Here is a 27611-nt window from a genome sequence, read left to right as displayed (position 1 = left end):
TTACCCAAAAAAAGTTCTTCTGAACACCTGGTCCAATTTTAAAGGCGTAGTGTATTACAAGTTTCTTTAGCCGAACGAAACTATCAAAGCGAGGTATAGCCTTCTGCTCAACAAGCTGAAGGCTGCCATTGCACGGAAATGCTCTGAACTGGCCAACAGACATGAACTTGTCTTCCATCATGATAATGCCAAACCTCAGGTCGCAATGTCTATCTGTAGGAAGCTGTTAGATTTTGAATGAGATGTTTTTCCTCATCCTCTGTATTCTTCCTTGCCCCATCTGGCTACTACTTATTTCTTTCCTTGAAAATATTTTTTCGGGACAAGACATTCGAATCTTTGAAGTTCTTAAAAATCACCTTGATCGATTTCGTCGATCACCTCGATTCTTCGTCAGCAGGAAATCTTTTTGGAATAAAGGCATCATACAGCTTTCTGAAAGGTGAGACAAAGTCGTTAAACAAAACGGTATATATTTGTTTCAATAAAATTTCTCTTTCTGTAAAAATATTGCGCTCTGAATTTATATAAAAAATTTGAAACGAACTTTCCGAACAACCTAATATTCCGATTGAATCTTTTTTATAGTTACTGTTTTTTCTTAATTTACAGGTATATCCTCGAGAATGTTATCGAAAAATCTGCTCAAAACATTAAAACAGATAATTTTATCCTTTTAATAAGATCTTATTATGATCTTGTTGCGAATTTTGTTTGCCAGAAAGTTCACCCTTAAATACGAGAATGAATTTATTTAATCCTTTATGTGTGTGTGGTAGTGAAGTATATTTATTTACTAGAGGGCAGTCTGGAAACTTCTCGGCCTGACACATAGATGGCATTAGAAACTGTCAAACTATAATTGTATTGGAAAGTGGCATCTCTGATATAAACCCATGTAAAATTTTATTTCGATATGTCAAGTCATTCGAGTAGTAGCACCAGTTTAATATTGACGTGTCATTGTCTTTTTTAAAATGGAAAAAATTGAATATCGTACAGTGATTAAATTCTTTGTTTTGGATGGTTTAACACCAATAGAAATTCATCCGAGATTGTTAAAAGTGTATCAGGATGCATCACCTTCACTTTCCACTGTGGAGAAATGGGCTGCTCTTTTTAAATACAATGATCATACAAGCCTCGAAGATGATCCACGCGAAGGTCATCCAAAAACTGCTACAACACCACAAAACATTCAACAAGTCCATGATATGGTGTTAGATGATCGACGAGTGAAAATGCGTGAAATAGCTGAGGCCATAGGCATCTCAAAAGAACGAATTGGAAATATTTTGCATGAAGAATTACATATGAAAAAGCTTTGTGCAAGATGGGTACTGCATTTGCTAACAATTAACCAAAAACGCATTCGAATGCGTATTTCTCAAGCGTGTTTGGATTGTTTTAAGCAAAATAAAATGGATTTCAAGCGTCGTTTCATAACTGTTGATGAAACTTGGATCCACCACTATACACCAGAGCGAAAAGAACAGTCGAAACAATGGATTGAAGCCGATGGAAGTGCACCAAAGAAGGCAAAGATGGTTCCATCAGCAGGAAAGGTTATGACAACAATTTTTTAGGATTACAAAGGTGTTTTGTTGATCGATTATCTTCAGAAAGGTAAAACAATTAACTCTGAATATTATTGTAACTTTTTGGATCTATTGGATGCAAAAATTTGTGAGAAAAGACTTGCTTTAAAGAAGAAAAGAATCGTTTTCCATCAAGACAATGCACGTGTTCACACAAGAGTTTTGATAATGGCAAAATTCAACGAATTAAAGTACGAATTGCTTGAACATCCAGCATATTCACCAGATTTGGCTCCCTCTGACTATTATCTATTTCCAAACCTGAAAAAATTCCTGGCTGGAAAGCGTTTTACATCAAATGACGAAGCTATTGCAGCCGTAGATGGATATTTTGCACACCTTCCGGAATCACATTTTAATAATGGTATTGTATTATTAGAAAAACGTTGGAATAAATGTATTCAAGTTTCAGAAAGTTATATTGAAAAATAAAACATATTTCACGGTAAAAAATATTTTCTTTCATTGTTAGGTCAAAAAATTTTCAGACTGCCTACGTATCTTTTCTTTTTCATTTTTACGATACTATTTGCAGTTTAGTGAAAATAAATATGATCTTATATTTTTTTGATATATTAATATTTACTTTATGTATTTCTTACGGCTTTTATAATCGATTCTTTATATTTAGTTATTTATAAACAAAGTTAGAAAAAGCGATTAAAAAATTAATTTCTTGTAAAGTATTTAAGATTAATTTAAGTAATTTAAGAGGCTGAAAATTTTACGGAATATTCTTTACATATCAAAATATGTTTTTTCCAAAATTTTTCGCATGCTAGATTTTTTTATAAGCAGATATTTAAATAAATTTTATAAATCTGATAAGAAAATCATAATTAATAATATGAAAAATCTTTATATCATATATCTGATTTACATTTGCTCAGACTTATACTAATATACCTCTATATAGCAGTTATATTGGATTGGTCATTTTGAATTTGTGAAATCTGACTTCAGATTTATAATCAGCGATCTAAAAAACATATACGGAAATGTATGATTTTACAGAAATCTGTCAAATAAAAAAAAATATGCCGCATAAATGATTAACTGGACTTGAGTTGTTCCGATTGATATTGTTAGTATAATTAAAGAAATAAGAAGAAGAAAAGTAAAAAAAATTGGAAAGAACACTTCGTACGATATTTCACGTGATTTTCAAGATAAAGTCGGAGAGGGTGTAGAAGGAGCGAGGGAGAAACGAATTAGAAGCCCGCTGCGCGTCTTCGAAACGCTCAATTATATTTAGCGTGCTTTTAGGCTTAATTAGCCCATTGATTCATGCGAGCGATGCGTTCTCGTGTGTGTTACCAGATTTAAATGGTGAGAGCCCCACCACGGATAACACCATCGCCACGACCACCACCATCGTCATGTACAATCTGAATGTGAACGTGAATCCCAGCCCGACGGCTGGGGCTGCCGCAGGTCTTCTCGGTGTCGCGGCGGCCGAGGTTACGCCAAGGACACCGGAAATCGTAAACTCCCTAATCGCCATGACCAATCCCTTCGAGGGCTATAACAGCAATGAGAAGAGCAGGGATCGCACGGACTCAACCAGCAGCGGCGAACCTAGTCCACCGAGTGTTCAGCACACCTGTAGCCAGCTTATAAAAGAAGGTAACGTATACATACACGTACACACATATATATATATATATATATATATATATACAGGGTCCTCAAAAAGTTCGGGAACGCTAAAATATTTCGAAAAATATGAAAGATATGAAAAAATGTTTGATACAAAAGTTACAGTGCTTAAAAAGATCTATTTAGTAGTCATATCAGTTTGACCATAGGTGGCATTGCTAAGATCATATGAAGGTCTTTGTTTTTTTAAATAGAATCCTCTATTTTTTATTGGAAATTTTTGTAACTTATCTCGAGAGCTTTCCAAAACACTATAATGAAATCATTTTTTATTATGTTCTTTCCGAGTTATAACGCTTGAAAGTTACCGCCGGCATTAGCATTACCCAAAGTGTACCGCGCGGAGGTACGATCAGAGATGCTTCTCGGTCCACATATTCTAAAAACGAGTTGCGCTCGCTCGTATCTCGCTCTTTGTCTCTTTTGTTTCTTTTTCCGATTATAATATCACATTTTTCTTTGAAAAATGTTGACTAAAAAAGAAAAAATATTGCTACTTATTTATCGAGGATTTAGTGACCGTATTAGATCATATCAAGAAGTAGCTGATCTATTCAATGTTACATATCCTGATCTCAATCCTATTTCTAAATCCACCGTTTGCAGGACAGTGACTCGTTTTTTTGAAACGGGAACAGTTAAGGACCGATCTCGCAGCGGTCCTTAACTGTAAGACCAAAATCCGCAATTAATGATGATAAAACTTTGGATGTTCTCCAATCATTTCAGGAAAATCCTCATTTGTCCGTATCAAAAACAGCACAAGCTCATGATATCAGTAAAGGCAGCGTTTCTAACATTTTAAAAAAGCATAAATATTATTCGTATAAAATTGTTATCGCTCAAGAACTTAAGGAAGATGGTTTTGATAGAAGAATTCAGTTTTGTGAAGAACTGATGCATCGGTGTGATGATCACGCTAACTTTTTGAATTTTGTTATTTTTCCTGATGAAGCTACATTTCAAATAAATGATACTGTTAATCGCCACAATTGTAGATATTAGAGTGACGAAAATTCACATTGGATAAGTGATCTTCGCACACAATATCCACAAAAATTGAATATTTGGACAGGAATCTGTAGTCGCGGTATTATAAGCCCATTTTTCATGGATGGTGATTTAAATGCTGAAAAATATGAAAATTTATTGCGAGATCATATCATTTCTGAAATTGAAAATTTATTTGACGCAAACATGCAAAACGTTTGGTTCCAGCAAGATGGAGCAGGACCTCATTTTGCGAGTTCGAAAATTTTTAAACCGTTCTTTTCCTAATCGATGGATAGGTAGGAGAGATGTCATTGAGTGGCCTGCTAGATCACCTGATCTATCTCCTCTTGATTTCTTTTTCTGGGGACACATCAAAAGTAAGGTTTATGTGACGAAACCATGTAATTTGGAAGACCTGAAGAATCGAATAATGCAGGAAACATCTCTGATCACTTTAGAACAAATAAGCCATGTGATCAATAGTTTCTATGAACGTTAGCTCATTGCCAAACAGTAGAAGGAAGACATTTTGAACATTTGATTAATTGAAAAAGTAAAAAACAATAGCTTGAAAAATGTTACCTATCTACCTACACACACACGCACACACACACACACACACATACACACATACGCGCGCGCGCACACACGCACACACACAACGGAGAGGGTTTAGAGTCTTAAAATACTGCGGAAGTGACGAACCGTAGGGTCCTGATTTCTGTAGTGACACACACACACACACACACACACACACACGTACACACACAATCACGCGAGGTGTAAATTCGACCGTGCTACCTCCGCGGTACACTTTGGATAATGCTAATGCCGGCGGTACTGTAACTTTCAAGCGTCATAACTCGGAAAGAACTTAATAAAAATGACTTCATTATAGTGTTTTGGAAAGCTCTCGAGATAAGCTACAAAAATTTCTAATAAAAGATAGGGAATTCCATTTAAAAAAACAAAGTTGACCTTCATATGACCTTAGCAACGCCACCTATGGTCAAACTGATATGACTACTAAATAGATCTTTTTAAGTCCTACAACTTTTGTATCAAACATTTTTTCGTATCTTTCATATTTTTCGTAATATTTTAGCGTTCCCCGACTTTTTGAGGATCCTGTATATGTATGTATTCGATATACATTCTTTGTCACGCGCATCGTGGATTGATGTTTACGGTTTTTTGTATTTATTTATTTATTTTTCTTCCATTAAATCTGCCTCACGCACACTATCGACGAGACTGCACTAATCGGAAGATTACGAAATTGGGGAACAAGATGAAATTTTGAATTTTTTATACAGCTTGCTGTAAGCAGAGTTAATTCCCGATACATTATCGGATACCATTATATCTAATTTTAGGTTCTGTATTTCTTCTTTGAGTAGTTTTGATTATTCGTAATTTGATATTTTAGAATTTTTATCCTTTCTTTGAGATCTTCTAAAGAATAAAAAGGAAGAAGAGTCAACATTTTCTTGTAAGGATAATATATGAAGTCGGTCTATTTTTATATTTTTGGGTTTGCTAATTTTGAAAATAAAATTGGTTAAAATCTAGGAAATTTTATACAAATGCAGTTTTTCTATAGGAAAACTTCGGTTTGCAATAAATATTTTTGAATAGTAACTATGAACAATAAGTCTTTTTTATTGATGTTTTTGAGATAATGGGAAAAAGAAAGAGATACATATTATGATAGCCATTTACCAAAATTCCATTCCAACATTTTTATATTTTTATGCTTTGTTTTCACGATTCACGTTGTTTTCTTTAATTTTTTTTTTTCATTGTTCGCTGTAATATCTCGCACATATATTTTTTCTCTCACTGTGGTGATATAGTGCGCGAGATTTAGTTATAATTGATAATTGTTTTAGCTATGCGAGATTCCGAGATAGCGTCAATAAACCAGGAATTCATGAGGATGATGTCTTTTATTTCAATCTACAGTCAGATGAATCAGTAGAAGATTTATAAATATGATATATATACTAATATATGAGATAAGATTAGAGGAAAGGAAATAAAAAAGAAAAACTATTGCTCTAGAGAGGAGCTGATTTCCAATGAATAAATGAAAGAGACAGATTCAAAAATATGTATATTCAACGTTTGACATGACAGACACTAATATATAACTTAACAAAACAAATTGAATGCTATAAAACAGAAGAAATACAAATCCCGATTCAGCAATTTCCCAGCAGCGTATTATGCCTAAAGCTAATACTGACAGCAGAAACTTGCGTGTGGGCCCCATACACAACACATACACATTCTTACACATGTTGTTATTCGTAATGTAATCATGATGTACTTGTGATGTAATATCACTCTTTTATCGCAAAAAAATAATGTTTTAATTTTTTGAGGTTATGTGACAGCAAAAACAGTAGCCTTTCAGTTAGTAAGAACTGCAAAAATACGACAGGTGATTAAGAACCATCTATTAAATTCAAAGATATAAAATATTTGCTGCCAAATGAGACTTTCCTATAGAAAAGCCTATATTTTCGTAAAGTTCCCCAGGTTTTAAATAATTTTAAGCTTCATATTCGAGTTCAAGAGACCCAAAAATATTAAGATAGACCGATTTCATACATTTATAGGCTTTATAGGCAGATTTTGATCTCAGTATCCTTTTTTACTGATTTTCTTAAATAGAATATATACTTAATTCTTTAAATTTGATTAATTTAATTAAACGATCTGTTAATTTAATTAACAGTATAATGGTACACTGCGAATTAAAAATTTAGATTTGATAAAAAATTGTGAGAGATATTAAATTACTCAGAAAATAATGGCCGTTGGAAGTATTATATATGAACTATTGATATATTTATTCATAAACAATATTAGTCAAAATAAGAATCATAATATATGAAAATAAGAATCATTTAAATCTATGCACTTCTCATTGACATACTTCCATTAATAGATCACTTACAACAGCAAAAAGACATTCTTTATTCTCTTCACCTTTGAGACTCATTTTTCTGTTATGAAATTTCAAAATAATAAAAGGATGTAGAATAACTTTTCCATTAGCATTTACAAATCGATCACGGCCAATATATCTTAGAATTTTCAGAATACTCTAAAAATGTCATTAGGAAACTCTTGGAACCTAAAAAAATATATTTATTCATCCAACCAGTTGAAGTAGAAAGCTATTTGACGTCGAAGACTGTCAGTTGTGCAACTTTTAATGGCGATTTTTTAAATAACTCTTGGGATCTAATATTTCTTATTTATCAGGAATTTTAGAATTCATTGAAAGGAATTAAATGGTCTATTTAGAACTATTCGAGCTTAATATTAATTTTCTTTTATTTTTTTTTAGTTTTTTAAAAAGACAAATTTTTTCCGTGAGGAATTCCAATACTCATCAAAAGATATCAATTGAACTAATCGGTTGTAATGTTAAGTATAGTTAAGTTAGCTCCCTATTTCTTAATTACTATTTTAGTGATGTTAACCGCCAAAACTCTTTTTATAAACATAAAAGCATTTCTACACTCTTCAAAAAAAAGCTGATCTGTAATCAGAATTATTGGAAACTAATGTTGTGGTATTAACTTCATGCATTCCATCAATATATAGAGTGATAGTTAAATTTTCGAGAGATAGAGATAGATTAATGGAATAATAAATATTTATTTCTCTATATGTTAAAATATAGCATAATAAAATCAGCCATTATTTTCATAAAAATGATTTGATATTTAACACGTTGACTGCCAACTACGAGATATCTTGTAGGTTGTTTACTTGCCCAGGACGCCTAACTAAGAGTTATCTCGTCCCTTCATTACTTGCCATATTTGTACAGCTACGAGGAAACTCGTAGCATAACAGTGTAAATATGAATAGATGGCCTCAGGAAAGAGAATACAAAATGTTTTTTTAAAAAGAAACATTTTTTAAGCTTTTTGATTACTATGTACTATTGTTAAAGTTTTTAATAATATAACATGATTAAATCAAATTGGCTCTTTAGACCAGAATCGTGAAAAATTCCGTGGCAGTCAACGTATTAATTTAACCTTCAAATATGAATTCCCTGAATTTCCTGATTGTTTCTCGAGTAGTATATGTATTTTTCCTATCTTTTTCTCATTTTCTCTCTCTCTCTCTCTCTTTTTCTTTTTTCTTTCTTTCCTTCTTTTTTCTTTCTATTCTCGCTTCTTCGCGACGGTGCATATAGGGTGGGGAGTTATAAGTTTACAACTCGAAGTGTGAAGGTAGATTAGGTTAAGACAAACATAAAAGTCCCATACCGTTTTGCGAGATTCGTAATAATTATCGAGTTATTAATGACATAAATATGACGAATGGGAGCGCGCCGATATAGATGATCGGAGAAGCGTTGCAGCTACTCAGGCCACAGCGCGGCCCACTCGACCCAGCAACTGTTGGCGGCGTACGGCGAGACGTAGGTCCGGCGAGATAAAACAATGAATAGCGGCGCATTGTCTTTCCCCTCGCCGCGCACCGGCAACAGTTGCTGGATCAATTGGGCCGTGTTGCGGCCTAAGCAGTTGCAACGCTTCTCCAATCATCTATGCCGGCGCGCTTCCACTCCTCAGATTTCTGTCATTAATAACTCGATAATTATTGCAAAATCTCGCAAAACGGTATGGGACTTTTATGTTTGTCTTAACCCAATCTATCTTCACACTTCGGGTTGTAAACTTATAACCCCCTACCTTATATATCCGGCGCATTAAAAAAATCGTAAATGCTATTCCTTTCAAACATTACAGCATTACGCAACGGACACGGGCGGAAGATTATTATTGTAATTGTACTCACTGTGTTTGTATTTGTACCGGTTATGTTCTCGGTAGGGATTGATCCGTTATACATTGCTGCCAAATTAATTAATTGGAATTATATTGATTTTCGACGGTAACGAAAATGAAGCGTCCGACATGAAATTGTCGGTAATATATTTCGAGGATGCTTTTAATAATCTCTGAATTTCTTCGAATTAAATTCTACTTGAAAAGTAGAATGACGATGGAGTAACTCGATTTCGAGCGATTTTTTGCTCATATGAAGTAAATCTTTTCATTGTGATTGTCGAGTGATATTTTTATCCAAAGTCGAACAGTAATTCTAATGTATTTTAACATTTTTGGACTAAATTCATTCTAATTAATTTAATTCATTCGCATGGATTAAGCATCCATTTTAAATTTGAGGAAAACTCCCGCAAAATATCACATTCTTGAATTCTGAGTGGCAATGTTATTATAAGCTTGAGTAAATTTTCATCCTTCTACATTTACGAAATTTTTTTTACAAGTAATTAAGAGAGCATTTTTAACATTCCTTTGAGATCAATTTTATTTAAGAAATAAAGTGATGACTAAATCAGGATTAGAAAAAAATATATTTAAAAAGAAAAAAACAAATTTATTTTTTTAAAAGATATTTCTAAAATTTTGAATTTATTTTAAATAGAAATACAAAAGAAATATGTTTAAAAATTAAAATCATATTCATTATTTTAAACATGTTCAATTATCAGTTTTGTTACTGTAAAGTGTTATAAAATTTAATTTCATATCTCTATATTTTTATCTTACTCTTTTTAGCGACTCTCATTTAACGTTTTATAGCTAATGATAATGTTTTTATTTCTGTCAAGCAAAATATAGGAAACGATTTGAAAAATAAAGTAGTTTGATGGCAATATTCTTCACGTCAAGTTAATTATTTTTATCTTAATAACATATATATTAGAAGAAAATATTCATTTAATGAACATAATAGATACCACAGGATATACGAGGGTAGTCCCAGAAGTACCTGACCTGACATATAAATAGCAGTTGTTGTTTGAAAAGAATGACTATGGTACAAACCTTATAAAGCTTAAGTTTGAAGTTTGACGACGCTACGTTATTTAATATTTGTTTAGCAGCCATCAATAGTGAACGCTCTCAGTGAATTTGCAAACATGGAAAAAATTGGTCGTCGTTATGTGATACAATACTTTCATTTGAAAGGCTTCAGTCCAACCAATATCAAAGCGGAGCTAGATTCTACTCTGGGGGAGTCTGCTCCTTCGTTTACAACAATAAAATATTGAGTAGCAGAGTTTAAACGAGGCCGTACGAGCTGCCAAGACGAACATCGCAGTGGTCGACCAAATGACCACGCCAGAAATGGTTAACCACAAAATCCACAAAATGGTATTGGATGACCGTCAACTGAAAGTGTGCGAGTTAGCAGACATGGTAGGCATTTCAAAAAGTGCTGTACATCGCATATTGACTGAAAAGAGCCTCAGCAAGCCCCATGCAAAAAATGCCCGTTTTCGGTACCTCGATTTTTGAAACTTTTTTTATGCCAAATGGTTACTTATGATGACCCAAAAATCCCTGCAAAATTTCAAGATGAACATATGCCCCGTTTAAGAAATATAGAGGGTCAAAGTTGACCATGTCCAATTAAAAAATATAGCAGCTTCACATTTATACTCCAATAATAATGTCCAAAAAAGTTCAGCCGAAATGGTTCTTTTAAGATTTTTGGCTGCTGATTACGAATCTGAAGTCAGATTTTAAAAATTCAAAATGGCGGATCCAATATGGCGGACGAATTTTTCTTAAATTCATCAGATTCACTTGAAACTCGTTATTCGGAGGTTTTTGGGGTTCACCAAATATGAAAGAGATATCAGATTTTAAAAATTCAAAATGACGGATCCTACATATCCAACAAAGGCAAGATGTAATAATCCAACCAACGAAGGCAAGATGTAATGCCAAATCCAACCAATAAAAAAGCATAGATTTAAGTCATTAGCATGAAAAAAACAAAGAGTACAAAAAAATTGGAGTATAAATGTGAAGCTGCTATATTTTTTAATTGGACATGGTCAACTTTGACCCCCTATATTTCTTAAACGGGGCATATGCTAATCTTGAAATTTTGCAGGGATTTTTGGGTCATCATAAGTAACCATTTGGTATAAAAAAAGTTTCAAAAATCGAGGTACCGAAAACGGGCATTTTTTGCCGATGCTCTTTGGACATGAGAAAGCTGTGCGCAAGATGGGTGACGCGATTGGAACAAAAACAGCGTCGTGAGGATATTTCAATCGAGTGTTTGGCGAAGTTTCGTAGCAATAAAGCCGAGTTTTTGCGTCAATTCATAACCATAGATGAAACATGGGTCCATTACTTCACACCTGAGACGAAGGAACAGTCAAAACAATGGACTGAAAGGGGAGAATCGGCTCCAAAGAAAGCGAAGACAGTTCCATCTGCAGTCATGGCATCAGTTTTTTTGGGATGCGCGTTGGATAATTTTCATTAATTGTCTTCAGAAAGGAAAAACAATCAACGGTATTATGCGGTATAACGGAGTATTATGCGAATTGCAGCGTTTGAGTGATGAAATCAAGAAAAAACGGCCGCATTTGACGAAAAAGAAAGTTTTGTTTCATCAAGACAATGCACCAGTTCACACATCCGTTATCGCGATGGCCAAAATCAATGAGTTAAAGTTCGAATTACTTCTTCACGCACCCTATTCGTCAGATTTAGCCACCTCGGATTATTTCCTGTTTCCAAACTTGAAAAAATGGCTCGGTGGTAAAAGATTTGCCAACAATGAAGAGGTGGAGTCTGCGGTTGATGGCTATTTTAAGGAGCTCGACGATTCCTACTATAAACAGGGTATCGAAGCTATTGAATATCGCTGGGAAAAGTGTATTGAGCTAAAAAGAGACTATGTAGAGAAATAAAGATATTTTTTCCCAAATTTTTTGTGTTTTCTTTATTAAGTCAGGTACTTGTGGGACTACCCTCGTAGATATATTGCAGATTACTTATTAAGATTACAGGTTGCGTGAAAAGTTCACGGAGCGGCATCTATAAGTAAACGGTAGAATTATAAATTGTAGTCGGTTATAGAATCACTCTTCACATAAACCTAGGTTAGGTTTCATTTCCATCTGTCAATTCTTTCTGTGTTTACAAGCCAATTGAAGTTGACATGTCAGTATATTTGTTTGCAATGGAAAATTTGAAACAGCGTGCAGTGATTGAGTTCTTTGTTAAAAAGGTTTAAAGGCAATGGAAATTCATTCCGAGATGGTAAATGTGTTAGGGGAATCTGCTCCTTCAAAAACAATGGTTTGTAAATGGGCACTTGAGTTTCAACGTGGTCGTACAAGCATTGAAGATAATCCACGCAGTGGACGTCTAAAAAGCGCATCAACACCAGAAATCATTGAGCAAATACATGTTATTGTTTCTGAAGATCCAAGTGTAACTACGCGTGAAATTGCTCATACCATAGGCATTTCAGATGAACAGGTACGGCATATTTTGCATAAAGAATTACAAATGAAAAAGGTGTTTGGAAAAGTAGTGCTGCATACGTTAACAATTCAACAAAAACTCGCTCGAAAGCAAATTTCGAGGTATCTCCTGACAGGTAGAACATTGGCGGAAAAAAGTGCACGATCAACTATGCGAAAATTCGAGTGAATTCCTTGCAGCATTCCAAGAACTTTTTGTCTTCTGCAATTTCCCCCCAAACCCCACCATTCTCGAGTAAAAAATTCAGAAAGTTTGAAAATTTCAATTTTGGAGGCTGAATAAGCGAAATTAGTTTGCGTTATAAAAAAAATGCTTCAGACAAAAGTTTCATTTTCTTTTACGTAGAATCGACTGCTGATGTGAAAAATAGGGGTTCCCATTTAAGAAAAAAAAGTTGACCTTGAATGACCTTGAACCCTTCACCCGAGGTCAAAATTGTTGATGGCATCGAATGTCCCCCTTAGAACTGAGCAACATTTATCTGACATGTTTTTCTGGAAAATATCATCCTCGAATTTTATTCAGCCAGCCGGATTAAAATGGGACACTGTATATCTAGAAAATGTCGATCCGATGTCCATTGCTTGCAATTTCTCGCTAAGTAGGTCATCTAACCCTGAAAAAAATGGATCGTCTATTCCCGTTTAGAGAGTTCGCGTAAAAATGCGTATTGCGTGAAACGTAGTCTCGGTGACGAATCCCGAGATTAAATATGAAAATACGATGGTTTTTTAGGTGTCTAAGTCCAGGTCTCATGTTGTAACTCAAAATAAACCGTATTCGCAAGGTATTTTTCCGACGTGTGAAACATTTTGGAGGTTAATAGTAACATAAAACATTTATTACAGTTACATAACACACAATAACAGTGTTTCTGGGCATTAGAATGAAACACACTTACTTGTAGTACATCCAACTCACAACTGACCGATCACCATTGACACCTAACATATATTAACAAAATTATAGCAATTGACCATCTATTCCCTATCTATGCCTATCTATTCCGGACTTACCCTAATTGAAGTCTATCTTTAACATTCGCCATTCTGTAAAACATTTATTATAATTCACTTTTAGATTGTTGGTTATTAACAAGAAATGTCCAAGTTTTAATTTGAGCTTTGCTTTATCTCAATACGATGATTTTTGGCTGAGTTATCGCTATTGAAAGATATGCAGGAAACTGTTCTAAAATTTAGTGGTCTGTTTTTTTTGCGGGTGAGTAGAGATTTAATAACATATAGTTGTTTAACGCATATTTTACCTTTATAAGCAAAAAACATCGATATGCCAGATTTGAAAAAAGAAACGCAAAGAAAATAAAATATTTGAAATATATTAGGTGCGCAACTAAGTTCTCGCTGTTTTTTTGATGAAAATGCAACTTTATTGTGAAAAAATGGTTACAAATGAATCATTCAAAATATTGCCCATCGCTAGCGACAACTTTTTCCCATCTTTCTGGCAGAGCTCGAATACCGTCACGGTAGAAGTGTTCGTCTTTTGAGGCTATCCACGAATCAAGCCATTTTGAGATGTCTTCATATGAGCGGAACTGCTGATTAGCCAGACCATCGAACGTGCCATCGAACGGAACAAGTAATAATCGGACGGCGCAATATCTGGGGAATATGGCGGGTGAGGTAGGACTTCCCATTTGAGCGTTTCTAAGTAGGTTTTAACGGGTTTGGCAACGTGAGGCCGAGCGTTGTCATGCTGTAGAATCACTTTTTCGTGCCTCTGCTCGTATTGTAGCCGCTTTTCGCGCAGTGCTCGGCTCAATCGCATCAATTGAGTTCGATACCGTCCCCCAGTGATGGTTTCGTTCGGTTTCAACAGCTCATAATAAATAACACCGCCCTGGTCCCACCAAATACATAGCAAAACCTTCGCAGCGTGAATATTCGGCCGAGCCGACGACGTAGAAGCATGACCGGGCAGTCCCCATGATTTTGTTCTCTTTGGGTTGCTGTAATGAATCCATTTTTCATCACCCGTAACGATGCGATGAAGAAAACCCTTCCTTTTTTGCCGCTGGAGCAGTTGTTCACAGGCGAAAAAACGACGCTCAACGTCTCTTGGCTTCAAATCATAAGGAACCCAAGTTCCTTGTTTTTGAATCATTCCCAACGCATGCAATCGCTTGGAAATGGCTTGGCGGGTAACTCCTAATGCTGAAGCAAGCTCTTTTTGCGTTTGGCACGGATCCTCATCGAGCAATGCCTCCAATTCAGCGTCTTCGAAGGTTTTTGGCCTTCCTTCACGCGAACGGTCGTCAACATCGAAATCACCGTCTTTGAAGCGACGGAACCAATCACGGCACATTGTTTCACTTAGAGCAGCATCTCCGTAAACTTTTTGGAGTTCTCGATGCGCTTCAGCCGCCGTTTTCTTCGAATGAAAGAAGAAAAGCAACACTTCCCGCAAATGACGATTATTTGGCACAAAATAAGACATTTTCACACAACCAAAAGTATATGACGCAAAAACAAAATCACTAATGTGTCAAAGCGGTTTGTTTACCATATGTCTAAGCTTGGTTCATGACGTTTTGGTTATGTCACAATCGACCAGCACTTACTACTGGAGCCATCTCTTGAAAAACAGCGGGAACTTAGTTGCGCACCTAATAGTTACCATCTAGTAAATATAAACAAGCAAATAGTTTCTTTTCATTTATTTTTAGATAGTTGAAATACTCCGAAATTGATTTTAAAACTAATGTACAAAATTATGTACTTAATTATAAATAAAATTATAATTAAAATAAAAAATTTCTGTTGCACTGGATAAAGTTCAAAATTAAACATGAGCTATTGGCGAAAGTATTGGAATATGGTTAAATTTATTGAAAAATATTAACGAAGAAACGTTTACTAAATTATAAATGAAATATAATACTTTAGGAATTATTTTGATGTGGTTATAACTTCCATATTATCTGACAAATCTATTTATAGATCATTGTTTTATAAATAAAAAATTAAGTTAAAACTAATTAGAAAAGTCTTTAGAACATATGCTGCTGCATATCATTTGGTGAAATTATGTTTTTTATATTAAAATATTAGGCAAAATATTTACTATTTAGAAAATTTTTGGTTTCCATCTGTACTATATTTTATGTTCGAGTTATTTATGCATTTATATGCAGCTGTTGTTTTTTCTGCAGATATCGAGCGATTATTCTGAATTTTTAGCTTAATTCATAGTAAGATACGAAATTGGCTAAGAACAGCCTCAAAATTAGTATTTATTACTCAAAATTTTATCTTTATAAATTCAATTTTAAACCAAAAAACTGTAATATAAAATACTATAATATAATATAATACTATAATATAAAATATAATAATATAAACTAATTGTAACACATATACATAAATATACAAAATTTAATTGAACACACGCACACGCATACACACGTGCGCGCGCGCACACACACACATATGCATAATAATATGTAAAATTAATATAAATTTTAAAGAAAAGTTGGATTAATAATAGAAATATCTGAAAACTAATTTTATTCACGTATTGTTTATTTTCGTTTATTTCAATGTATAAATTGTTATATATGTAGTATCTGGGCTAGAAATATTCACATATAACTTATATATAACTAAAATATAGCTTACACTGAAAGAACTTATAATTTTTCATATTGTAGCTTAATCGATAGGAAATCTCCGTAAGATTTGTTTTGTCATAATTTCAGGGTTATCGCTTCATTTTTTTTTCATGAAGCTCACAGTGACAGGAAATACTTATTTTGATATGCTTTACTATTCTAGATTTTTCTAGGTTTCACGTTTCAGCAGGATGGCACTCCATTTCCATGAGATCTTTCCTGGATGTTACATCGGAATAAAAGGTTCACCTATCCATTTAGATTTCCGAATACAACTCCTTTAAACTTTTTTGCTTGAAGCTTTATTAAGGTTTATATTTATCAAAGAAAAGTTCGAAATTTGGACGATTTAAAACAGCATATCGTTGAAGTAATTGATCTAATAATACTCAAATGCTACAAAATATTTGGTAGAGCTCGACTATCGTTCAGACATCTGTCGAGCTACAAAAGGTGCCCACATTAAACTTTATTAATTTTCATAAATATTTGGTGAGTTATTCTATTCAATAAAAAAAATGTATTAAAATATAATGGTAAAATATAATGCTTTTCTCAGTATAAGCCGTTACATTTTTATAAATACTTCTAGCTATGTGTGTTATTTTAATGTATTGTACAATAAATTTAGACATAAATACTTTGAAAGAAATATATAGAAATAAATAATAATGTTCCTTAATTAAATCGATTAATTAAACCGATATTAATAATTTTACTTTTAAAATTCATATTAAATGTTTTTTTAAAAAGCATGTTTTAAATATAATAGCTTTGAACTGAATTACTCGAAGTTGAATAACTATTTACTTATATGTGTAGAGAGAATTTTTTAACTTGGGTGTTATTTTTGTTTGAAATTGAGAAGTGGATTTGATGCATTCTATCATCATAAAAACAAGCTCACTTTGATTAAAATATTTATCTGCGTAGATTAAGAAATAATTTTAGATTTCAGTGAAATATCAGTTTTACGATTCTGAGTGGATTTTTACTATCGCCTCGTAATTTTTCACTCATTTTGCGTAATATTTCACTTCATAAATGCAGAGAATACTTCCAAAATTTTTTTGGCGAAATTTCATTAGAAAATTAAAGTGACAGATAAATCATTCAAAGTGAGTGATTTTTCATTTAAAAATTTTTCCACGTGAATGATATTTTTACTCGAACTTGAAGAGCGATCTTATATTTACTTAATCGTTATTAAAAATAATTTACTCTAATCAACTGAAATATGCATTCGAATGGATAAAAGTTCATTTCAAGTTAATTGGAATTAAACATTCATTCTTGTGATTATAAATTTATTTCAATATTTATTACATTAGGAAATATTTTTACTATCGTTTTGAATGCATTTTTAATTTTAAGTGTTTTGAGTGAGTTTATTCCAAGAAATTAAAAATTAGTAATCTGAGATGAGAAGTTTATTTCAGATGATATACGATTTTTTATGAAATTTGAAACAGAATTTTATTTTGTTATATACAAGAAAACGTTCCAAATTTTATTTTATTTAGTTTCGACTTTTATAGATATATGCATGCAATATAACTAGCTTTTGCTCCTTGAATATTATCTCTTGAGTAAAATTCAGTCTCGAGTTTCGTCGCGAATGACAAATCGCCTAAACTTATAGGCATATATGATTTTTTCGACCACTATTACAATAATCATTCGAAAGCCATGGGAATGTCCTTGCGCCATGCGGGAAATTAGTAACTAGTAATTGTGTATGAGTGAGAATTGTGTATGAGTGATTATTAGTAATCACTTTAGCATTCTCTGTGACATTATTATATAACACGTTGTAATATTTTTAAGTTCTCCCAGGCGGAAGTTTGTAATTTATCGCAGTGTGATGCCAAGACGAGGAACTCACGTGAAGTAAAAATTGCCATACATTCGCATTCGTGTAACCTTTTTTTGATCTGTTTAATCCTGCACAACAAACATTATTTTTCACCATTAAATTTCTATATCTTTAATTGTTTATAATTGTTTCCAATTTTGGAATTTGCATATTTAAAATAAAGACAAAAGAATAACAGGAAATAGCTTAATTCAACTAAATGTTATTTGTTTCTGGCGGTATTTTATATTAATATTTTTCTTGCTCTAGCGACTAAGTTCAAACTTATAATAAATTAACCTCCGATATTTATTTGAAGATTAATAACAAATTATTTAATAAAGTATTTAATAAATGAAATAAATAAAATTTATCATTTCATTATTATTCCATTTATTTTAATATACCAAGTTTACCAAAAGTAACGGAACCCTTTCTATCTCAGAATCTATGCATTATAGCAGAGCTGGAGACTAAGTGCCCTTTTCGGCCGGATTTCAAGCGGTGACATCCACCGTTCCCCTTGCACCGCTCCGCGCTCAGCGGTCGAGGCGACGATCGCGGATCGCTCAGGCCCGTCGCTACGTCAGATGTCAGCTAGAGCGTACCCTCGTGTTTTATTATAATTATAATTTTTTCCTCCCTTAATAATCGCTTTAAAATATATATGTTTATGTGTTTTATACACACATATATATATATAATTACAACATAATGAAAAGAATGACATAAAAAAAGTATAATTAAAGGATTATTGCAATAGATTTCCACATCACCTGTGAGGTACTATTGCTGATGCGTTTTTTTTTAAGTGGTTTCCCCAGTAGGCCTACTCCACTAAATAATAAAGAACAAATACGATAAAATCGGCTCGGCTCGGTAGGGAAACAAAATTTTAGAGCAAAGAGTACGCCGGAGAGGCAAAATTTTCATGCGCATATTTACGTCATTCATAGTCAAGGGGTTAAGCTTATAAGACAACGCTTCTTGATGAATGATGCAATGAGTAACAGAGATTTTAAAACCTTGCTGTCTTATTTGTTCAAAGAAGCCGTTTTTTTCAAACCTATCATTGCTTTTGCGCTATCGGTGGCTACAGCCGAACATTTGTAGAAATCAATGTCGAACTTTTGCAGAGTTTGGCTAACAGCCTTAAAGATTTCAATACCTGTTGTTCTCCCTTGCAACGGTACAAAGTCTGAGAGGTCTTTGATATGTGAAAAATCGTTTTACGTACGATTCGAGCAAAAATACACAGTTGATCCATATGCCGATTATCGGTGCTCTCATAAATACATAATGAATAATACGAATAAGACGCAAATGAACATTTTAATTTCTCTTCTAAAGATGAAGCTGTATCATCTATCTGTGATTTTACAGATTTAATGGAATCTTGCATTTAATGAAATCTTTTTCGAAAGTCATCGAATCTCCAAATGATTCGACCGCTGCAATGATGCATTTTTTACAAATTTTCCTTCGTTAAAGAACTTAGAATTTTTTGCGATGAAATTTGATATTGCATATGACTCGATAAGGGTTTTCATAGAACATTAAAAATTCTCGACACTGATATTACTTTCTTCATGAATTAATTTTAATTCTTAAAATATATTACGTTTTTCCTCATCTACATAGTTTGAATATTCTATCAACTTATACACTCTCTGTTTACTCTCTCTGTTTACAAACACGCACGAGTCTTGCGGTGTTTGAATGTGTGGACTCTGTTGCTGACCGATATGCAATTGTTTTACGGTCTGGCTGTTTCCACAGTCTGTATGAGAGTCTGCTCGTTAAAGGTCTGTGGCGAGAATACAGACAGTTTCGCACTCTCATCTCAAGTTTTTTTGTGATTTCGTGTCTTTGGTGTAGTCTTTTGGCTGGATTTCTTGGAACAATGGATAGGAATCAAAAGTTTAGGCAAACTTTTGATGAGGTATGAGAGCAAATTTTCTTCGCTTACATTTCCGATAGGGTCATTTGTCTTTTATGTGGTTTTCAACCATCACTTGTTAAAAAATATATCGTTTATAGACACTATAATACTCTTCATTGTCAGGAGTATTCCAAATATGTGGACGAAGAAAAACAAAATCTAATTGAGGGATTAAAATTAGTTCATCAAGAAGGCCGCGATTTAAGTGTCGAGAATATTCAATCTTCTACGAAAGCATTTACCGCGTCGTTTGCAATTGCACATCTCATCGCAAAAAATTCAAAGTTGTATAGTGAAGGGGAATTTGTAAAGGAGTGCCTCATCGCAGCAATGGAATCGTTTGGAGATTCTATAACTTTAGAAGAAGCTGCAAGCATTCCTTTAAATCGTAAAACCGTGAAATCACGGATTGACGATATTGCCTGTTCTTTAGAACAAAAGTTAAAATTTTTATTAGCGTCTTGCTCACATTATTTTTTATGTCTTGATGAAAGCACCGATAATCGGTATGTGAGTCAACTGAGTATTTTTGCTCGAATCGTACAAAACGATTTTTCACATGTCAAGGAGCTTTTAGATTTTGTACCATTGCATGGTAGGACAACAGGTGCAGATATTTTCAAGGCTGTTAGCCAATGTCTGCAAAAATTCGATATCAATTTTTCAAAATGTTCGGGTATAGTCACTGATGGCGCAAAATCAATGGTAGGTTTTAAAAACGGGTTCGTCGGACATTTAAAGCAGCGAGGTTTTACATTCCCTATTATTCATTGTATTATTCATCAAGAAACGTTATGTGGGAAAGATATTAAACTCTGCAGCGCCATGAAAACGGTCACAAAAATTATTAATTTAATTAAAGGTGGCCAAAATTCCTTTCTCAGCGTAAATTTAAACACTTTCTCGAAGAGCATAACGCAACCTACACAGATGTTTTATATTGTGAAGTGCGATGGCTCAGTGCAAGAAAATGTCTTGAAACATACTTCGCAATAAGAAAAGAGATATTCTTTCTTTTTGCAAGAAGAATATCTTACAACACTGGACGAATTTAGATTCTTCTTCGAAGATTTAGATTCGCTTTGCGAGCTTGCTCTCATAACCGACATAACTAATCATTTAAATATTTTAAATTTAAAGCTGCAAAAGTTCGACCAAACTATTACTCAGTTAGTTAGTTGTGTAGATTCTTTCTGTAGAAGATTGTTGCTTCTTAAAAATCAGTTGCAAGATAATCTTCTTCATTCTTTTCCCTGCTGCCAAATTCTTTTTGAAGAACACGGCACAAATTGTAATTTTCTTAAGCAACTGAATATTATTCAATCTTTAATTGATCAATTTGATAGGCGTTTCTGTGATTTTGATAGTTTAAGACAAGATTTGATGCTCTTCAGCAATCCTCTTATCGCCCAAATCGAGGAACAAAGCCTATTTCTTCAGGAAGAATTGTGCGATTTGCAATGCGATATTTCTTTGAAATCCCGATTAGAAAAGGAAGCCAAGTTTTTTAAAATTTTAGATTCTTCTTCTTATCCACGTCTTCGAGATTTTGGTCTTCGAATTTTTTCTATGTTTGGGTCCACATATTTATGTGAATGCTCCTTCTCCAGAATGAAATTGACGAAAACGGATAAACGTTCTTCTTTAGATGATACTTCCCTTTCTTCCTTGATGCGAGCTAGTTCTTCTAAAATGTCTTTGGATATATCATTTATAGTACAGTCTAAACGACCCAGGAAATCCTAGTTTACTTGTTCCCAAATGATCATTTATTTCTTTTCATCTAGTTTTCTTGCCGAGCCATACTTTCTATCGTAATTCTTCATTTTTTAGTGGAATAGGCCTACTGGGGAAACCACTTAAAAAAAAACGCATCAGCAATAGTACCTCACAGGTGATGTGGAAATCTATTGCAATAATCCTTTAATTATACTTTTTTTATGTCATTCTTTTCATTATGTTGTAATTATATATATACCATATATATATATATATGTATATATATGTATGTGTGTATAAAACACATAAATATATATATTTTAAAGCGATTATTAAGGGGGGAAAAAATTATAATTATAATAAAACACGAGGGTACGCTCCAGCTGACATCTTACGTAGCGACGGGCCTGAGCGATCCGCGATCGTCGCCTCGGCCGCTGAGCGCGCAGTGGTGTAAGGGGAACAGTGGGTGTCACCGCTTGAAATCCGGCCGAAAAGGACACTTAGTCTCCAGCTCTGCATTATAGGGAAAAATGAGCCGAACAAAAATTTTAGGGTTCATAAAGTTCTGTTTCTTTGTGACCTTAAATTTGACCTTGACCTTGACCTTGAAGGTCATTTGAAGGTCAACATGCGTTTTTTAAACGGGCACCCCTATTTTTTATTACACTGTTTTTTTCTACCAATTAATTTGAACAACTGTTGTCTAAAACATTTTTTTATTTGCCTAATATTTTCGAGATATTTGAGGAAAACTTGATAATTTTTTTCAATATTTACCTTACGATATCTCGCTAACTATTTGTCGGAAGAAAAAGTGGTACTGACTTTTGGAAATTTCAAAATCATCAAATTAACAAAAATCAAGGCACTATTGTAATATATTTTTGAGACTAAATAAAGCAAGAAAGTCTAGTACCACTTTTTCTTCCGACAAGTAATTAGCGAGATATCGTAAGTTAAATATTGAAAAGGTTATCAAGTTTTCCTCAAATATCTCAAAAAATATTAGACAAATAAAAAATGTTTTAGACAAAAGTTGCTCAAATTAATTGGTTGAAAAAACAGTGTAATAGAAAGTAAAAATTCCCATTCAAAAAACTCAAGTTGACCTTCAAAGTCGAGGTCAAAGTCAAATTTGAAGTCACAAAAAACAGAACTTTATAAATCCTAAAACTTTTGTTCGGCTCATTTTTCCTTATAATGCATAGATTCTGAGATAGGGGGGAAGGTCCATTACTTTTGGAAAACTTTGTATAATTATACAGGATGTCCAATAATTAGCTGCCAACCGGAAATGTGAAGGTAGATTGGGTTAAGACAAACATAAAAGTCTCATACTGTTTTGCGAGATTCGCAATAATTATCAAATTATTAATGACAGAAATCTGAAGAAAAGTGGGAGCGCGCCGACACAGATGATTGGAGAAGCGTTGCAGCTGCTCAGGCTACAGTCGGCCCAGTCGATCCAAAAATTGTTGCCGATTGTACGCAGCGAGAGGAAGGATAACGCGCCGCTATTCGTTGTTTTATCTCATCGCACTTACGTCTTGCCGCACGCCTCCAACACTTGCTGCTGGGTCGACTGGACCGCGTTGTAATCTGAGAGGCTGCGATGCTTCTCCAATCATCCATCTCAGCGCGCGCTTTATTCGTCAGATTTCTATAATTAATAATTCGATAATTTTTGCGAATCTCGCAAAACGGTATGGGACTTTTATGTTTATCTTAACTCAATCTATCTTCACACTTAGCAGTTAATTAGCGGACATTCTGTATATACGAGGTCTGTCCCAAAAGTATCCGATCTTTATCTGTATCATGAGAAAGAGCTATTCCGCAGTGATATAAACGTCGCCTTCAAAGTAATTTCCTTCCAAAGCAATGATCTTCTGCCAACGGTGCACGTACTTGCGAAAGCAGTCCTGGAAGTCGTTTTTTCTGATAGCCAACAGCTCCCTCGTCGAATTTCGTTTTATTGCCCTTCAACGGATGTTCCAACTTAAAAAATAACCAAAAGTCACACGAGACTATATCTGGACTATACGGAGGTTGACGAAGTTGGACAATGCCGTGTTTAATCAAAAAATTCCTGAATCAGGTGAGATGAATGAGCAGGTGTGTTTTATACAGTCATAAAATGCGATGCTCGGAATTTTCGACGCTCAAACAACGTACCGTTGCCGACTGAACAGCTGTTGGGTCGTGCCACTTGGTGGCGGTATTCCTAAAGGTCGACCTTAAATACTGAATATCTGTTTTCCATAATAGGATGCCCAAGGATGAAGATATACGCAGAGGTCGGATACTTTTGGGACAGACCTCGTACAATCATATATATGCCATTATACAGGGTGTCTCAGAACTTTGGCACACGGGCTCCGTAGGAACATAGAGCTAAGTGAGAGGAACAAAAAAGTCCTGTGCCATAATGTGAAAATCGTAGTTTAATAGTTTTTAATTATAACAGCGCAAAGTTAGTCCCAGCACGGCCTATGGACGCTCTGCAAGCTGTGTTCGTAGAAGCTGAGCGATAACGCGTCTCGCGCTGACTGTCGCGATGGCGACTTGGCACTTTGACGCCGTACGACGGTCAGCGCGAGCCGCGTTATCGCTCAGCCCCCACGCACACAGCTTGCCGCGGAGCGTCTATAGGCCGCGCGGAAAACGCCTAACTTTGCGCTGTTATAATGAAAAAAACTATTACGATTTTCACATTATAGCAGAGGACTTTTTTGTTCCTCTTACTTAGCTCTATATCTCTACGGAGCCCGTGTGCCAAAGTTCTGAGACACCCTGTATACAGTGTCCCATTTTAATGTCCCACCCCAAATAACTCTTCAGTATTGAAGTTTAGTGCTTTATTTAGTCTCAAAAATATATTGTTATAATAGCGCCGTAATTTGATAATTTTGAAATTTCCAAAAGTCAGTAAGTTTACAAAAGTCAGGGCGCTATTGTAACAATATATTCTTGAGACTAAATAAAGCAAGAAAGTCTAGTACTACTTTTTCTTCCGATAAATAGTTAGCGAGATATCGTAAGTTAAATATTAAAAAAGTTATCAAATTTTCCTCAAATATCTCAAAAAATATTGGACAAATAAAAAAATGTTGTAAACAAAAGTTGCTCAAATTAATTGGTAGAAAAAAACAGTGTAATAAAAAATAAGGATTCCCGTTAAAAAAAGTTGATCTTCAAATGACCTTGAAAATAGAGGTCAAGGTCAAAGTCAAGGTCATCATAAAGTAGCTCACTTAAATCCCTACAACTTTTATTCAAATCATTTTCCTTGAAACTTCAATACTGTAGGTAGAGTTATTTGGGGTAGGACATTAAAATGGGACACCCTGTATACGACATCGCGATGGCGTCTCGGCGCTTTGATGCCGCTTAACGGTCAGCGCGAACCGCGTTACCGCTTAGCCTCGAAGCACACAGCTCGGCGCGGAGCGTCTATAGACCGCGATGGGCATGACAAACGCCAAACTTTACACGGTTATTACTAAAAAACTACACGAGATATCGCTAAATGGAAAAAGACTTTTTCGTTCCTCTCGTTTAGCTCTACGGTTCTATGGAGTTGATGTGTTACAATTATGGGATATACAGAGTGTCCGGTAATTAGCTGCCAACCCGAAATGTGAAGGTGGATTGGGTTAAGACAAATATAACACTCCTATGCCGTTTTGCGAGATTCGCAATAATTATCGAGTTATTAATTATAGAAATCTGACGAATGAGCGCACGCTGAGATGGATGATTGGAGAAGTGTCGCAGCCTCTCGGGTTATAGCGTGGCCCAGTCAACCCATCAACTATTGGCGGCGTGCGACAAGACGTAGGTGCGGCGAGATAAAGCTACGAATAGCGGCACGTTGTCCTTCCCCTCGACGCGCACCGGCAATAGTTTCTGAATCGACTGGGCCGCGCTGTAGCCTGAATAGCTGCAATGTTTCTCCAATCATCTGTGTCGACACGCTCCCACTTTTCAGATTTCTGTCATTAATATCTCGATAATTATTGCGAATTTCGCAAAACGATATACGACTTTTATATTTGTCTTAACCCAATCTACCTTCGGGTTGGCAGCTAATTATCTGACACCTTGTATATGTATACAGGGTGAATGAATATAATATGAACAAGTAGTTATGTTAGTGTTTAGAAAATAAAATGGCGGATTCAATATGGCGAACAAAAGCCGAAAAATTGCAAAAAATGACGAAATCTAATAAAAAGCCTTTTATTTTATCTGATGTTTTTATTCTTTTGTGCTTTTTTGGCAGAACGTAAACAAATAGTCACGGCAGAATAAAAAAATGGCATTTTCAATATGGTGGACAGAGACAAAAACTAATTAAATGTTTCTAATAGTTTGATATTTAGAATTCAGAAAATGTATTTTCTGTAGTTCTGCAGCACCATTTTAAAGAATAGAATACTTGCATACTTTTCTTATTTAAAGTAAACATGGCTGATCCAATATGGCATCCGAAAGGCGAAAAATTGTAAAGAAATGTTGTAAGCTAACAAAATATTTTGATTTTATTTTATTTGGCGTTTGTGTATTCCTCTATGTTTCTTTTGGAATAACACAAGTAAATAGTTATCTTATTGTTCAAAAAATAAGACGGCAGATCAAATATGGCGAACACCGTTAGTTAACTTAATAAAAATACCATTTATTAGTGTTTAGTGTTTTCGATTGTGAAAATGGATTTAGTTCTACAATATTTTTCTTAAGAATTCAATAACTATACGTTTTACGTACTCAGAAAAATTCAATATAGTAAATCTAATGTCATATTTGACAAAAGAACTATGAAATACTTATGTAACATTCGAAAGAGTGAATTGTATTATACATACATCACTTATTCGAAAACTAGGATTACAGTTTTGTATAGTGGTCAAATTGAAATTGCAAAAACTTATTGATAAGGGACATTAAAGTTTTGTTTTACATCTATATTTCTTCTAAATATTCTTCTAAATATATTTATTTGTGTCATATATTGTGTATTGAATAGAATTTATAAATTTGCAATTTTTCGCCTTTTGGACGCCATATTGGACCTACCATGTTTACTTTAAATAAGAAAAGTATGCAAGTATTCAATTCTTTAAAAAAGTACTGCAGAACTACAAAATACATTTTTTGAATTCTAAATATCAAGCTATTAGAAATATTTAATTAGTTTTCTACCTCTGTCCATCATATTAAATCCGCCATCTTTTTATTCTGCCGTGACTGTTTGTTTACTTTCTGTCAAAAAAACAAAAGAATAAAAACATCAGATAAAATAAAAGGTTTCTTATTAGATTTCGTCATTTTTTGCAATTTTTCGGCTTTTGTCCGCCATATTGAATCCGCCATTTTGTTTTCTAAACACTAACTTAACTATTTGTTCATTTTATACTAAAAAAACATAAAAAAGAATATATATCAAGCAAAATAAAGTATTTTTTGTTAATTTTTATTATTTCTCTGCATTTTTTCAGCTTTTGCCGCCATATTGGATCAGCCATTTTGAATCTTGAATCGGGTCAGATGATATTCGAAAGTTTGTTATTATCTACATTTTAAATACCGATTAAAGTATTTTATTTAAAAACTCTGGGCAGAGGGTGTTCGATTTCATGTGGAATGACTCATACAGGGTCTGCCAAAAGTTCCGGAACGGTTAATTATTTCAAAAAATAATGATTATTTAAAACAATATTTGAAATAAAAGTTGTAGGGCTTAAAAGAAGCTATCAGATATTGACAATTGTTTGACCTGGGAATGACATAGAGAAACGTTATCAAGGTCGACATAAAAATCTTAAATGGAAACTCCAATTTTTTA

General features: G+C 34.0%; 1 protein-coding gene across 2 annotated transcripts in view; it reads left to right on the top strand.

Moving 5' to 3' along the window:
- Nucleotides 1-1499: 1499 nt before the first annotated feature.
- Atf3 (Activating transcription factor 3) overlaps nt 1500-27611 on the top strand; it is a 75213-nt gene continuing 49101 nt past the window's right edge. For both annotated transcript variants that reach the window (XM_025298637.1, XM_025298636.1), the window contains exons 1-2: nt 1500-1962; nt 2919-3224. In XM_025298637.1, the coding sequence (XP_025154422.1) occupies nt 1767-1962; nt 2919-3224 (502 nt within the window). In that variant the 5' untranslated portion in view covers nt 1500-1766. The remainder of the gene's footprint in view (nt 1963-2918; nt 3225-27611) is intronic.

The sequence above is a fragment of the Harpegnathos saltator genome, unplaced genomic scaffold (genome assembly GCF_003227715.2).
Source record: "Harpegnathos saltator strain DR-91 unplaced genomic scaffold, Hsal_v8.6 scaffold229, whole genome shotgun sequence".
In the NCBI taxonomy this organism is placed as follows: Eukaryota; Metazoa; Arthropoda; class Insecta; order Hymenoptera; family Formicidae; genus Harpegnathos; species Harpegnathos saltator.
The sequence above is the reverse complement of the archived record's forward strand: the minus strand, read 5'-3'. Positions and strand labels throughout refer to the sequence as shown.